The sequence below is a fragment of the Sceloporus occidentalis genome, unplaced genomic scaffold, assembly GCF_023333645.1.
Source record: "Sceloporus occidentalis isolate IW3139 unplaced genomic scaffold, rSceOcc1.0.p SCAF_21, whole genome shotgun sequence".
In the NCBI taxonomy this organism is placed as follows: Eukaryota; Metazoa; Chordata; class Lepidosauria; order Squamata; family Phrynosomatidae; genus Sceloporus; species Sceloporus occidentalis.
The window spans coordinates 1,891,224-1,906,928 of NW_028317001.1; the positions used below are offsets into that span (position 1 = coordinate 1,891,224).

Sequence of the window (15,705 nt, forward strand, 5' to 3'; positions counted from 1 at the left end):
TCTGACCCCAGAAAGGCATGGTTTTAACTTCCATGTCTTCGTTTTCCATTTAGGCTTTTGGGTCTTTTGGTGGAACTGGCAGGTGGGCAGGGTGGCGGGCAGGCCGGCGCATGATGGCAGTGGCTTGGCATTCTGGAAGAGGTTAAGTGAGGAGGCTGTGTGCGCCCAAAGCATGTTCCATGAGAGCCAGCCTGAAATGTGCCTGGCCTTGATGGCTGGAAAAAGGTTTGGGGGCGGGAAGAGTACCCAAGTCTGCCCAGCAGCCCATTGCTGCCATTGCACTTAATGGAGAGCGGGTGGCACATGGCAGAGCGCTCAGCGTGGCAGATCCAGGCTGGAAGTTAAAAGCACCGGAGCAGTTTATAGAAACACTTGAGGTGGGAGCCAATCGGCAGGTTCCAGTAGGGAGGGCAGCGATGTTCCAAATGTGCTCGGGGTAATTAGTTTTGAATTACCATGTGCATATTTTAAATGTCTCACAATCATCCGAGGACTCCATAAACAGCTTTAATGCAGCTTTGCGTGAGAGTGCCACCGCCACTGTGCCTCCCCGCCCAGCACTTCGGTCTGGCCCAGAGAAGGCAAGTGCGAGGGGATGGCACAGCCCAGAGAAAGGAGGGATGCTAGCCCTCCTGCTTGCCCAGCGGGGGACTGTGGGGTGGCACTGGCCCTGAGGAGGGCAGGGGGCAGTGTTCACAGCCCTATTTACTGCCTGAATCAGGTTTTTACTTCATCTGGTCTGGCCCTGGAGGGCAGAGGGGGAGCCTCCAGCTCCAGAGGCAATGACCAAAGGGACCTGCAGTTCAGCGTCTGGAGGGGGCCAAGGTGGAGAAGGCTGCTTGCAAGGAAGCTGGGCTCCCTCCCTTTCCCTTGCCTTTGCCTCCTGGCAGGCTGCCTTTGGAGCTGGAGGTTCCATTTTCCCATCATGGTTAATGGCTGCTGCCGCCTAATAGTCTTTTGTTTACCTTCTTCCTTTGGAAGCAGTTAAAATATAAGAGGTCAGCCATTGCCAGAGTCCATGCTAAATAGTGGCAGAAGGCCCAGCCTTGCAGGCAGAATGGTCCTGAGTTTGAACTTCCGCAATGCCTCCCAGCAAAAGACAAGGCAAGACACCTTCTGGGAGACCCTGGGAGAGAAAGCCCCGGATGGATGGCACTTCCTCACATTCCTCCTAGTTAGAGCTAGCAACACTGTTGGATGAAGCACTGGTTCTTTCAATTGGTCCTAAAGATCTCTCAGGTCAGTATTAAGACTGCTTAGAGTGGTATGAAGCAATATATAAATGAAGCTGCTATTGCTGTTGGTGTTGGTGTTGGTGTGGTTAGTACTGGCATCTTGTACACACACTCGGGTGCCACTGGCTGGAGCTTTGGACTATTGGCAATTCAGAGTCAAGTTTCTAGGCCTCAGTGAGGACCGAGGGGTTAAGAAGGCCAGCTCCAAGCAATGCCACTCCTTGTAAGGGTGCTCTTGTGATCCTGCCTAAGGCGGTCGCATTTGGAGTTCTTGTCAGATTATGTGGTGTTGCTCCCGGGGCACATAATCACACATTACCATTGCATATAATGACAGAAAACACAAATATGTATAATACTAGTATGTGATTTTGTCTCTAGCTTAGGCAGCAAAATGTTTTGGGGCAGCCCCGTCTGTGCCCAACCAATGGCATCTTTGGGGCTGGCAGTTTGAAGGAGGCAAGGTGCAATAATTCTGGAATGAAGGGGAGGGCACAACATGGGTTTAAGACAGAATTGGGGTCTCCCCCCCCCCCCCCAATAATATCTAGTGAGATCTTTCAAAAAGACTGAGTGGGAATCCCTTGGACGCTTATTGGCAGCGGTGGAGCTCCCAAATGGGCAATGGTGCATTGTCAGAGGACGAGGAGAGCTTTTCAGTTTGTGGAGCAGTGCCCTCCAGAATGCTGGGCTGCAATTCCTATCATCCCCAGCCAGCTTGGCCAGTGAGTGGGAAGGACCTGTGGCCTGGCCATAGGGCTAACCCAGCTTCCTCTGTATGTTTCACCAGCCCCATGGCGTCTTACTTTGTATTTAGACAAGGCCCATCATGGGGTGGGGGCCTCCCCAGGTGGGGCTGAGAAAGATCCCCCCCCTTGGCCTGGCACTCTGGAGAGCCCTTTCTGCCATTTGGCGCTGTGGGGAGCAGGCCTGTCCTGGGGTCCTCCCAGCCTTGGTTAATGGTGTTGCTCTCTACCGGCGTTCTCTGCAGCAGTTTGCTTTTGCCTGAGCTGACTGGGGAAGGAAAGGCTCTTCCCCCAAGCTCTACCTCCTGTTGAGTTCATTGAATGCAAATGCCTTTTGCACTTTGAACTCAGGTTGCAGCAAGCCAGGGGGGCAAAAGGGGAGGAGGAGAGAGTAACTGGAGCATTTTAAAAGCAGTTGAAAGAATGGGACTGTCCCTGCCATAGCAGGACCGTTGACGTCTATGTTACATGGCTGGCTAGAAATTTCTTATGTTTGGTCATGTGAATGGAGCCCATAGGCTCTCCCCTGAGGTTGCGCTGTCTGTGCTTGTAATGTGTGCTTGTTTTATTGGGTCAGTTCAGACACTCTTCCCTCTTTCTACCTCTGAATGTTGCAGTAATAAACAGTGACGCCTCCCTACATGCAGGTTTGAAACCCACACAACTCCCTTGAACCACCCAGGTGCCTCTGGAGTCCCAGGCAGGTGGAGGGACTTGGCTGGGAGGATGGCAGAGTGTGTTGGTGTTTGTGTCTGTGTGTGCCCGGGGGTCAGGGGCGACTCTCTTTTCTTTGCCCAGAGTCACCAGGAAAGTTCTGGAGGCCCCGCTGGTGGGTGAGTCAGAGCATCCTCGCCCGACCCGCTTTCTGGCCTACATGCCAGGGAACACGCGCGGCTTCCCAGAGCTGCTCCACGCCAGGCAAGCGCAAGGGAGGCGCTGGAGCTGGGTAAAAGGGGAAGAAGGCACACACACGCAACCACCGAGACAGAGAAAGACAAAAGAGCAGCTGCAGCTGGTTTTTCACAGGCTTGCTTTTATTTCCCCCTCTGGGTCCCTCCTGGTCGGCTGGGATGGCTGCTCGCTGACCCACTTGACCGCTGCAGCCCCTTCGAAGGCACCCCTCAGGCCCAGGGTTCAGATTAGAGGAGGAAAGGTGGGTAGGCAAAGAGAAGGGCTTCGTTCAATCCACAAGCCCCCCCCCCCCAAGTTTCTTTGACATTAACAAATACATAGCTGCCCATTTAACCATCTAAAACAGTGGCTGCAGGCCACCCCTCCATCACCATCCCTGTAATTCAAGCCCTTCTTATCCCTTTGAAACTTCTTAGAAACCCCCACCAGCTCAGTTTCTCTGGAGAGAGACCTTGATGGGCAAATATGTCAAACACTGGCGACTCCGCTGCGTCCTCCTTCCACCCCGGGCCCTTCTTTCACCCAGAAAAGGGTGCAAGACCTTTAGACCAGCTAGGGAGGTTCTTGCAGGGCCAACACTGGTCAGACCAGGCTCAAAGGCCTCCCCCTCCCTCCCCTTCCCTCCGGCCGTTGCAATATACTGACCCACTCAAGACATCCCCAAAAAGCACCCCTTCTCCACCCCGCTTCCCACCCCTTTCCCTTGCAAGGGCCAAAAGTGACCGGCTGCTCTGCTCAGTCTCCCTGGCATTGCATACAGAGGAATAAATCCAAACTTTTGTGCTCTCGGTTTCTATGAAGATTGGTCCCTGATGGTTCCCTGCCCCCTCCCCATACCTTCCACCAAGCAAAGGAGAGACTGAGGCATGGCTGCCAAGCTCCCCACCCTTCCCAAAACACTTTTCCACTCTTGTAGTATCCACTGGCACCATCTTTGGATCCAGAGTTCTGGTGCTCCTCTTGCTTGGCCATTTTATGTTTGCTTGTTTCTCTGTAGAGTTTTATAAACTCCCCAACAGGACATATACTGGGGTGACTGAAGGCTGCGGGAACCTGTGCATTGGTTTTATTTTATAGGTGAACACAGATGTTACAAAAAGGAAAAAGCAAAAGGAAAAGAAGGACGTGCCTTTCTTTCCAAAGTCTGTCAACCTCTAGCCTGCCTGCCTGCCTGTCCTTCTTTCCTTTGGTGGCCAGGCTGCTCCTTGTAGCCCCGTCTTCTGGCCCGATTTTGCTCAGAGGCAGACAGAGAATCCTGAGAGATCCAGGGACTCGGAGGCTGCCTTCCAAGAGACCTCCAGCCCAAAGGAGCAGAAAGGCAGACCCTGTAGCAGCCCAGCCAAAGGGTCTCTGGTCCAGGCGATGCCTCTGCCTCATGGCCCAGATCGCGGAAGCATACGCGGAGCTGTCCTTAGAGCCACTGTAGTCTCTCCTCCTGATCCCAGAGAACTTTCACTCCCGCTAACAGAAAAATGGATGGGAGCAGAGCTCTATTGGTGTCTATCCAAGAGTGAGTAACCAAGGATGAACCCATCCCTAATTTATATCCTGTTTTGTTTTTTGATTTTGTCGGGGCACGGGAACAGGTGGGAACGGATTTCTTTTTTGCAAGTGCTCAGTCAGGGCTATTTGTGATGCGCAGGCGTGATATTGCTTGTAATCCCATCCTGCCACACGCAGGCAGTACACATTGTATAATCCCCCATCCAGCCACAAAGGACTGGGGAAAAGCCCGACTGGTATGGCTACTCTCGCAAGGCCAGATCCTTGACGCGGAGAAAAAGGAGACAAGACGCGGAGGGCCAACCACTGGTGGCCGACTGACATGGGCATTGGCATTGGCGGTGGCTCAGCGTGCCTCCAAGCGGGCCGCCCTCAGCGAATGATCACCACCAAGACCACCAGCATCCCAGCTAGGAGAGCAGTAGCAGTGGCCCCTCCGGCCCTGGACCCCCGGCCCCGCGCCCCCCCTGCTGCCTGCTGGACCCCGCTGGGGGGCAGGACGGGTGTCCGTGGGCACTTGCCCTTCTGCTTGGGCAAGAGGCCAAGGTTGGACTTGTGCTCGTAGTCCTGCATCTCCTCGGCATTCTTCCAAGGCCTCAGCGACGCTGGCTTGGTGGTCCGGTTGCGGCTCCTAGTGCAGTTCTTGCTGGGCTTCCGGTAGCCCGGACGCTGGCCAGGTGGGCCGCCGCCGTGCTCCCCATGGCCCTCCTGCCCCTTCTCCGTGGAGGAGAGGAGGGGAGGGTGATGGTGCCGGCCGTGGTGGTGGTCGTCTCGGGGGGCTGCCCGGTCGCTTGAGGGGGGCCGGGGCCCGTTGACCTGGTTGAGGGACTCAGAGCCAGAGGTGGAGCAAGCCCGGAAGTCCTCGGCTGTCAGCTCCTTAAGGTCCCGGCCATGGAGGCGGGTGGGGGTCTCACAGCCCAAGCTGGAGCTGGACCCCCGGAAGCGGCGCAGCCACTCCCAGAGGGAACGTGCCCGGCAGTCGCAGTGCCAAGGGTTGCCGTTGAGGCGGAGGTACTCCAGGGCTCCCAGAGGGGCAAGGGCTTCCCCCGGCAGCTCGGCCAGGCTGTTGTTGAAGAGGAAGAGGAGGGTGAGGCGGCGGAGGTCATGGAAGGCCCGGCGGTGGATGCTCCGGAGGCGGTTCTGGTGGAGGAGCAGCCTGTCCAGGTTGACCAGGCCCCGGAAGGCGTTCTGCTGAAGGCTCCAGAGCCGATTCCCGTGGAGGAAGAGGTGGCTGAGGTTGGCCAGGTCCAGGAAGAGGTCCTCTGGCAGGTAGTCCAGGTGGTTGTCCTGCAGGTAGAGGTACTGCAAGTTGTGGAGGCCTTGGAAGAGCCCGCCTGGCAGGGAGCTCAGGCCACACTTGTACAGGTGCAGCGCATGGAGCCGGGCCAGGCCCCGGAAGGTCTCGGGGGCCAGCTCCCGTAGGTTGCGGTTATCACCCAGGTCCAGCTCCTCCAGGTGGTCAAAGCCCCGGAAGGCATCCGGGTCCACAAAGGTCAGGTTGTTGGAGTAGACCCAGAGGGTGACCAGGGCCGGGCTGAAGTGGCCCCGCAGCAGGAGGGAGATCTGGTTGTTCTGCAGGAAGACCCGCTCGCTCTCTTCTGGGATCCCCTCCGGGATGTTCAGGAAGTGATGGGACTGGCAGCTGACCGTCATGGGTGCCGGATAGCAGACGCAGTCTACGGGGCAGGCAGCCGTGCGGGGCAGTGCCAGGCCCAGAAGAAGCAGCAGCAGCAGTGACAGTGGTGGAGCCGGAAGGGCCAGCGCTAGATGACCCCCTGCAAGTAGAGAGAGAGAGAGAGAGAGAATGGGGAGATCAGCAGTGGGGAGGACAGTGCTTCCCACCATCTCTGGAGCCCAGCTTCTTGGTTCCTCCAGAGCTCCTTCTCCACCTGAAAGTGGAGGCTCATGACCAACACTGCATGCAGCCAGTCTTCTTAGTCTTTGCAAGGCCTTGGTCAGCCACCCTTGGCCTGGCAGCTGGAGGCCTCTTGTAGGTCAGTCTGCCACAGTTCCATGCCCACCCCAGCTGCCCCCTCACTGAGTGGTCTGCTGGATGCCAGTCCTCTTTTGCCAGAGGTGCCCAGCAGCCCTGGCACCTGCCAGCGTTCCTCCCTCTCCCAGGAACTCCCTTCCTGAATGTTGCAGGAAGGCCGGATCGAGGCCAGTGCACGCGTGCACTACACACACACACACAGAGTGCGCCTTTATCTATTATTTATTCTCTGAAATATTAATGCCCTGCCCTTTGCCAAGTGGCACCAAGGTTGCTATGGCATCCGACGACTGAAGATGTGCCGGGGCTCTTTTAATTGCCATTTGGGTTTTTCAGTCTCCTCCCTGGTTCCTTTAAAGAGATCCATGAAAAGGAGTCTGATAAAGCTTTCCAGAAAAAAACATTTTTGGGGGAAGTGGACTGGCACAGAGAGGGACCCCCAAGAGCTGAGAAGTTGGGTCGAACTGGGCCTCTCCTTGTCTCCCACCCACCTCCCCAACCTCCTAAAGTCACTGGCACCCCTTGGTTTGCATTTTGGGTAGCCAAGTGGAGGTGAAAGGCAAAATAGGGGGGGCATTGCTCTTGAGGGACTCTAGTGACGTAGGCCAGAGAGCCAGCTCTTAGTTCAAATCTTGCCTCTGCTTTACACTCACAAGGTGAGACTTCCCCATCTCCACTCTCCAAGCCTCTTTCCTTCCTTCCTTCCTTCCTTCCTTGCACCTTCACATCTGTATTCGGGGGAAATAAATCTGCCTTACAGGGGTGTTGGGAAAGATGACCGAAATCTCCCAACAGGACAGGTGGCATCCTCCAGTTCCCATGACGTTTGAGTCCACATCTCCCCAGTGTTATCCTCCCAACAACCTTGCAAAGTAGCCCTGCTGCGCTAATGGCAGATTCTTCTCCCCAAAACTGGCTGGCAGAGTGACCCCCTTCTTCCACTGGCACATTCCTAGAAAATGGGATTGGAAGAGGGGCAGGAAATCACAGCAACAGCTCCCATTATCCCTTGGCTAATCTTGGTGGGAGCTGCAGTCCAGGAGACCTCACCAGAGCGAGGGGAAGTTCCTTTTTTGGACTACAGCACCCAGAAATCCTCAGCCACCAGCAGTCCAAAAGAACTTCCCCAGCTCTAGAGCCTTCTTCTACCTCTTTGCACAGCTTCGCTCCGTATTTCCTTCTGGGTTTGGCTCGCACCAGGGCCCAAGCGGCACTGTCTCCTTGCATTAGCCCTTCTCAGTTTGGGCGCACGCGGGCACGAAATCCGGTTACCGGCCTGGCCGCCCGGGGCCCATATGTGCCACGGCCGCTTCCCAATGCGTTGAGAAATTCCACACTTCCCAGCAAGAAGGAAAGGAGGCCAATCTGGGCAGATGACGTCCTTATTTAAGCTGAATTATTATCCTCCAGCCGGGAGATTATTCTTGACACCATGAGGGCCAGAAGCTTAATTCCCAAAGAAGCTCAAGCTCAAACACTCGAACCATTGCATCACACCAGATTTCCTTGCCCAGATTTCTCCAGAAGAATTTAACCATTGCCTTGCTCTAAGGCTGAGAGAGTGTGACTGGCCCACTGGGTTTCCATGCTCGAGTGGAGGATGCGATCCCTGGTCTCTCGGAGATCTAGTCCAGCGTTCAGATCACTACTCCACACTGACTCAGTTTCTTTCACAAGATTTACTCCGAAGGCTGTTGGGCCCATTGCCTTTCTCTGAGGCTGTGGGTGACTTGCTCAAGGCCTCTCAGACAGCTGTGCCATACTGCAACCCTCCTACATGTGAATGGGTTGGATGCCAACCACCGAGTATTCCTCTCTCTCCCTGCTGGGATGTGTGTGTGTGTGTTTAAGGCCACCCCCTGCCCAAATGCCCCCTGCCTTCCTGCCCTCTGGAGCAGTTTCCCCTGCCTTCCTGACTCCCCTGCACATACACATACACACACGCCCCAAACGTGCTTCCGCTTCCTCCGCTGGCTCTTGGCTGCCTGGCAGGCCTGTCCAAATTACGCTCCACGTGGCTCTTCTAATTGGGCACTAATTAGGCATTGCTTAATGGATGCTTGAAATAATTTATCTCCAGTGCTGACCAGCCTACACTCTGGCTGCTGGCAGCAAGGCGCCTGGCTGGTGATGCTCCGGGATTCCTGGCGGACTCCAAAAGGTGGGCACCCCTCACCTGGCATCCCCAGCCAGACCGGCCCCCAGCCAGGCAGATGGGGAGAAGAAGAAGGGGGTCTCTCCTGAGGCTCTGCCACTCAAGATGCCCAGCTGGGGCACCTCCTCCCCCCCCCCCCCCCCCCCCCCGTGGCCATTCTTGCCATTCCTTCCACCTTGCTCTGAGCCCTTCCAGAGCTGGGCCTCCTTCATGCTCTCCAGCACTTTGCAGAGGAAAACCAGAAGACACGGTGTGGCTGAGCAACATCAGAGTGTGGCAACGGTTATTAAGGAGTCACAAGGTAGGAGATGCTGCAGCAGTTTGGATAAGAGTAAGGCTCTTATGCCCCCCTCCTCTCCTCCTCCTTGTGCCCTTTGAGCTCAGTTTGCAGCAATCTAAGGAAGCTGATGATGGAGGGGGAAGATAGGAGGAGGAGGAGAGAGAAAGTGGGACCTTTACGCAGGAGCTGGGAAGGTGGGAAGGATTAACAGGGGCTTTCCTCCCTGCCAAAGTGGGATGTTTGGGGTTCTTTTTCCTGAGCACCTCTGTTCCTCCCGCTTGCCATGTGCCTCCTTGTCTCCAGGGCGCCACATGCCCTGCCTTGTTTATGGCACATCTGTTCCCCTGGGGCCCTCCCAGGCTCCAGGACAGGCTGGGCCAAGCCTCCAGGAGGGGAGCGCTTTCCCCTGCTTGTGTGTGCAAAAGGCCTGGACCCACGATGGGGAGAGCCCCTGACCCCCAGCCCCTCTCCAAGGCCGGACTCCGCAGGCGGTCCTGGCTGGGCACCAGTTCCAAAAATGGGACCCCCTCCCTTTTGGCCCACGTGTGACATACTCTGGAAATTAAGGGGCATAGAAATTAAGAAAGTAATTAAGTGAGTTAACAAGAAGCAAGCCAAGGGAATAAATAAGTGGTAAACGGAATACAAAGGAGGATGGGCAGGAGCGCAAACATCTTCAGAGGAGGCCTTTCCTTCCAGGATAAACTGGGGAGAGGGACTTAGGCCACCTTCAGCTCATTAGCAGAAAAATGGGATATAAATGCCAATTTAAAAGTCAAAATGAATGGATTGCCAGGTCTCACACACACACATACACACACACACACACACACAAAGAGGTTGTAACTTGCTTAAGAAAGTGCCCCTACACCAAGCCCCTCTGTTGTTATTTACCCAGAATAAAACCATGCAAATGGAACTGAGGGACTAGCGGAGAGAAACTCCTTGTGATGGGCCGATGGGCCATTTTTCTCCATGCAAATCCCAGCCCTGCAAGGGAGGCTTCAAAATGTCCCTTGGAGCTGTCCTGCGAACACAAGAAGGACATTTGGAGCAGGGAACTCCCTGGCTTTGTCCTGGGCCCAAGACGCACCTCTTGGTTTCTCAGGCCAAGAATCAAGGGTCCCCAAGGTTCATATAGACCTTCCCCCTGCCATGCAAAAGACACAACTCCAGCACCCCCAGAGGATGCCCTTCCAAGTGCCTCCAAAGGAAAGTCCACAGGCCTCCCTCTGGGAGAGCCAAGCCCAATGGACGGAGCCTCCAGACCCCTCTCAGCCCTCCACCTTGGGGGCCCAATCCTGCCGGGTGCTGAGCCAGAGCACCAGCCCCTCCGCCGCCACTGGTCCCCCTCCCTGGTCCTGGTCCTGGGCGACAGGCATCATAAATAACTGACAGGCCCCAGCTGTTGGGAGTCATGGTTCCTGATCGAGCGACAGCTGCTCCCATCCTTACCCCCCCCCCCTTTGCACATAATCTCCCTGGCAGTTTTGGAGCATAAGAAGCAGGAGGGAGCATTTCTTGCGCCTTTGCATAATTTGGTTAGGCAAGAAGCTGGGGATCGCTTCCAAAGATGATACAAAGGCGGGGGGGGGGGGAACCAGCCCACTGCTGCTATTGGTGTGGAGGGGGCTGGGGAGGCCCCCTCCCGATATCCCTGGGGCTCAAAGGGGGGAAGAAACCCCGATACACAAACAGATATAAGGAAAATGGAGGAGATTCTGCCCCTTCCCACAATGGGTGAGGGGCCATAACCAGCCTGTGTTCTGTCACAGCAGCAGTGGAGCAAAGGGGGGCCCTGGCTCTGGGTTCGATATAGGCTGCTATGAAGCAAGGGGCCCCCTCCACGTCGCAGAGACCACAAAGGGGGCTTTATGCTGAATCTGACCCATAGCATCCAGCAAGGCCAGTCTTGCCTTGCACTCTGACTGGCAACCAAAGCAAATCCTCCCCAGCTCTGCCTGAAAAAAACTGCCAGAAATGGAACCCAGGCCTCCTGCTATGGTTCCAGCTAAGACTCAAGTCCTCATGGTGCTGAATAAACAATGAATGTAGGAGGCAAGGTTTCAGAGACACAGCCATGACAGTTTGGAATCTATCAGTGAGCAAAGGGACCTTTGAGACTTAATGAGAGAAAGAAAGGAGTTCTGCTTCCTGAGAGGCAAACTTTGCCATTTTGCAGCCTTTGTCCTATTCCAGTTTGGCAGGTGGCACTGTGTACAATAGCAAATGTATGTGTTGGTTTCACAGAGAGTAAGACAAAATGCAGCGTCAGGTTCCTCTGTTGTTGCCGAAGGGCCCCCGGATCTCCTGGCAAAGATGTGTTTTAGGGGTCCCACTCCTCCTTGCTCCCACCAGGTCCTGAAAAAAGGGGGAAGGGGGCAAGGACGCAGGGTGCTCTCAAGGTCAGAGCGAAGGTCCATCCATCCATCCGCCAGCCGCCCACCCCTCCCCTCCTCTCCTCTCCGCTCGCCACTTATTGCAGTTTTAAAGCCAGCCATAAATTCCGTACTGTAATAATAAGGAAAATCGATAGCGCCGGCTGAGAGGCGAGCTTTATCTTGCCTTGCAGCTGGGCCCCAGAGCTCCCAACGGGGCCCTTCCTGCGAACCAGACAAAGAACCACGCCAGGGGCCTGGCCTTCCGGAGCCAGACAGCGGGCAGTCAGCCGGGCACAGGGCCTGTGTGCATGTGGGTCTAAGGAAGAGAGTTAGCTGTGGCCATTTCTTCCCAGCCTTCATCCTCTCCTTGCAGTAAAACTCAAGGAGGGCAATGCAAGACTACAGAGGAAACTCTGCCAGCCCCAGGCCTCTGGCGCCAGTGAGGGAGTTGTCCTTGGGGGTCAAAGGCATATGCCCTTGGCTCCGCTCCTGGGTTCTTTCCTGGCACCTGGCAGGCTGGCTTCAGGAAGGGCACAAGGATGGCACCTGCAGGCCCACAGGGAAGCCCCTCAGAGTATGTGTTGTTGCAGTTCTACTAATGCTAAGTTCTTGCATGAATTGCACTCAGGACTCTGCCTCTAGAGGACCAGCAGGGAAGAGGCCGCCCTTAACATCATCTGACATGGCTGGGGAACTGATGGAAGGAGCCAGACGCCTCTGGTGCTGCAGGCTGAATGGGTGAGGATGGGGCAGGTGGGCATCTTTTCCCGGGCTGATGAAGGAGGGCTCCTTTCTGTCTCATTGTTTGCCACTACACTGCCTCAAAATCCACCCTGAAGCACAAGACTGTCTCATGGGCACAAATCAAAAGATGTGCGCTCCTCAGAAGCAAATGAGGGTGGATGCCTGTTGGTGCCCAAGTGGTCACTACAAGGGCAGGGAGGAGAGCCAGGATGCGGTGTCTATCCAGCAGAGAGCTGGAACCAGCCTGTGCCTCTTGCTATCCTCACTGTGGCCCTGTTTGTTTTCTCCTGCAGGAAGATGATTGCTCTGGGCCCCCCGCAGCCCCTGCCAAGCCAGCACTTTAGGAGCACATGGGGCCTTTTCAACGGTGACCCCCTGGATGGACCAATCCCATGAGAGACGCCTGAAGGGCACAGGAACATCCAAGCTCTGCAGAAAGGTCTCCCAATTTTTTAATCTTATCTTTAATAAACGCACATTCCTGCATGATGTTGGGAAACTGCAGGTGGGGACAAGGGGACAGACGGACATGTGGCATGGAGACCCCTCGTGGACCAGGGGTTCTGCAACCCAGATCTGCCTCTTTCGAGGCTCCTCCAGGCCTCCATACCTGGAGTGGCTGCAAACTGTAAAAGAAGTCTGAATTTTTAATTCAGAAAGGGGGAGGAGAGGAAGAAGCAGAGTTTCACCCTTCCCAGTTGGCTCTGGAAAAAGCAAAGTGTTGCATCTCCTCCTAGCTTGTCCATTCTTCTTCATAATAACTTTTGCCATCATGGCCAAACACATAGTTTGGAAAAGTTTCAGGGAATTAAGAAGCCTTGGAAGGAATAAGCCAAAGGAGGGAAATGCTGGCAAGGTGAGAAAGCAGTGGCTCGGCTCAATTAAAAGATTTGGAAAGAAGCTGGCAGGGCTGTCCAGACGTCCAGGTGGCCCCTCAGCTCCAAAGGTGTGTACGGAGGCCTTTGAAAGTCCCCTTGGGGCCGCCTTTCATCCCACAGCCGCCGCCGCCTGGACGGCTGGACCCTCCTCTCCCTGTCCATCTGATGGCGGCTGATAGCGTTTATCCAGGCAGCCACGTCGCTGCTTCCGTGGCGCTTTTCTCTCTGAAGTGCACTCGCCTTTGTTTGGTCCCCCTGCTTTCAAGGGCCTTTTATCAGGGCAGCCACTGCTGATGCCAAAGAGAAAAGGCAGCTCTTGGTGCCAAAAGCGACTCATAAACAGGTGCCAGAGGCAAGAGGGGAGAGAAGACAGCCGCGCTCCCTTGGCACAGACAGGCTGGTGCCAGGCAAGAGCTCGGAGGGCTTTGCGGCCCCCGGACAAGCTCCTTGGCCTCGGTTTTCCCTTTTGCAGCACAAGGCAGTTGTCATCTCAAGCTGCTAGTTGGGGGCCCCGGTGGGGTCCCTGCCAAACTGAGTCAGTTGGAGGGCATGTAATGGGACTTGGGGGGCAGCGTGTCCCCTGCCTCAGGGTCTCTGGTGCCCTACGATGAAGCAAGAGCCAGGGACAGGGATGAGGCCGCTACACTTCATAGTTATAGCAGGTTGATTTCTCTTTAGCTGCCACAACTGCACCCCATTGATCCCTGGGAGCTAGTTTTTTGGGAGCGAGGGCTTGGCTGTTTCTGCACAGAACCCTTGTTTCCTGCTTTTCGAACACAGCAAAGGATTCCAAGTCCCTCCCCAAACTACACATCCCAGGACTCCCTAGGATGGAGCTTCAGTGGCTAAAAGTTTGACAAAAGGCAAAACGGGCGCTACTCCAAGGAGAGGGTCTCTGGGATGGTGGCCGGAGGGCTTTGCCCCGATCCCCCTCTGGATCTGCCAGCCCTGCGCGTCCCATCATCCCCCCCGTGCCCCGGCCAGTTTCCCCTCCTGGCAAAGCATTGGGGGGGGGGGGAATCTTCAGACGCCACTTATTGGAATAACCTTTCAGCTTTCATTTAGAGCTCCTCTCTTCCCACTGAGCAGCCTCATCCGTGAACACTTTACTAATTGCAACTTTTAATATGCTGGATGGAAAGACTGGGAGATCAAAGCCAGCAACTGCCACCACGAGGCAGGCTGTCAGGAAGAGAGGCGTCCGTTCGCTCGTTCCTTCATTCGCGGGCAGGCAGGCAGGCCTGGATGGGAGAGGAAAGACTGCCCCGGGAGGAAAGGAGAGGATGGCAGACAGCGGACGGGAGGCGGGGGAGAGATCCAGTGCCCAGGTGCAAGAGGCCAGGGGCTAAGTGGCTCTGGGGGCAGACCCTGGGGCACCGTGTTGTATGCATCCTCTGAGCGGTGGGACAGATGTCGGACATGTGCAAAGCACAGCTTCACCCTCTGGAAGCAGCTGCTTCCAGACAAACAAAGCACAGCTCAGTCGCAGAGTCCTAGAGTTGGAAGGGGCCCTATAGGCCAGGCAGTCCAGCCACTTGCTTGTTCAGGGTAAGGCATCACAGAACCATAGCATGGCCCTCTCCATTTCTTCCCTGCAACTATTTTCAGATATCCAAAGCACAGCTCAGTCCTCCGCATATCTAGTCAGGAGTCAAGCCCAAACCTAGCTGCTTTCAAGCATGCGCATCACAGCACTGTCCCTTTTGGGTCTGTCCTCCTAGGATGTCAGCCCCCAAATGAGGCTTTTACAACTCCAGCGTCCACACTTTCTTACTGCAGGAGCAGTTTGAATGCCTCACGCAATTTAAGTAGCCCTTTGAAGTCAAAGTATTTAAAGTTTAAATGCCTTTCTAAAAACAAAAACAAAGCCTTTTCTCTCCAGCCACTGGTCAGAGATAAGAGGGGTGTTCTCCCCAGTGCTTGTTGTTCTGTCTGAGAGGAGGCACAGGGGAGAAGAAGGAGAGTAGGAACTCTGCTGAAGCAGGGCAGCCCTTCTTTAGATCCTATCTCCAATCGGAGATTAGAGATAAGAGCGAAAGGTTTCCTGCACAGTGCTGGAGGAAGAGAAGGGAAGGTCCAAAGGAGATGCTTGCGGGTGGGAAGGAAACACAGAGATTCACAGAGATACACAAAACAGCTCCCACAAAGCGGTGCAAGGAAGGGCCCTTTGAGGAAGGGAAGTTTGGGCGGACTGACGGGCGAACATCTGCCGACAGCCCTAAGAGAGCCAGAGGGATCTCGGCAGAGGAGGAGCGAACTTGTTCCCCCTGTTCTGCGAGGCCTGGACATGAATCTTTAAAGCCACTGGGAGAGAGGACAGAATTAAGCAGGAATTAAGCAGGAATTAAGCAGGGAGTGGGTTCTTCCTAAACGGCACAACTGTGGCAAGGGTGGGGCTTGCCTTGCCTTGCCTTGCCCTCCCTCCTTCCCTTCATCCTTCTCTCATTTGTGTCTTCCCTCCTTCATTGGTTCCTTCCCTCTTCTCCCCAGTGCTCCCCTCATACACAACTAGAAGAGGGGAGATCCAGCTTGGTCCTGGGGCCCTGTTCCTGCTCAGCCATTCACCCTGACCTTACCAGTCTGACCCAGAAGCTGCCATGCCAGTGTGCCATTGTGGCCCTAGAGTCCCTGGGGCAATGAGAGAGAGCTTAGGGAACCCATTTGGAGGCTGGCAGTCCAACCCCCGAGACACTCTGGGCAGCCAGGAGAAGAGCAGCCGATGCTATCAAGGCTGGGGGCGTGAGGGGGCACCACACGCGCGGGCATGGAGGAAGCGCCGGCTCCACCGGTCCATTTGCTCCCCTCTGCCAGCCGCCCAGAGTGCCTGATCCAGCTGTAATGGAGTCAGGCACCCAAGGGAGAGGCTCCATTAGCCACA

General features: G+C 55.5%; 1 protein-coding gene across 1 annotated transcript in view; it reads right to left on the reverse strand.

The window, feature by feature from the left end:
* Positions 1-3,604: 3,604 nt before the first annotated feature.
* The window catches only part of LOC149301361 (reticulon-4 receptor-like 1), a 37,261-nt gene continuing 25,160 nt past the window's right edge, over positions 3,605-15,705 (reverse strand). Inside the window, exon 2 of the mRNA XM_089484179.1 lies at positions 3,605-6,171. Within this exon, the coding sequence (XP_089340305.1) occupies positions 4,769-6,171 (1,403 nt within the window). The 3' untranslated portion in view covers positions 3,605-4,768. The remainder of the gene's footprint in view (positions 6,172-15,705) is intronic.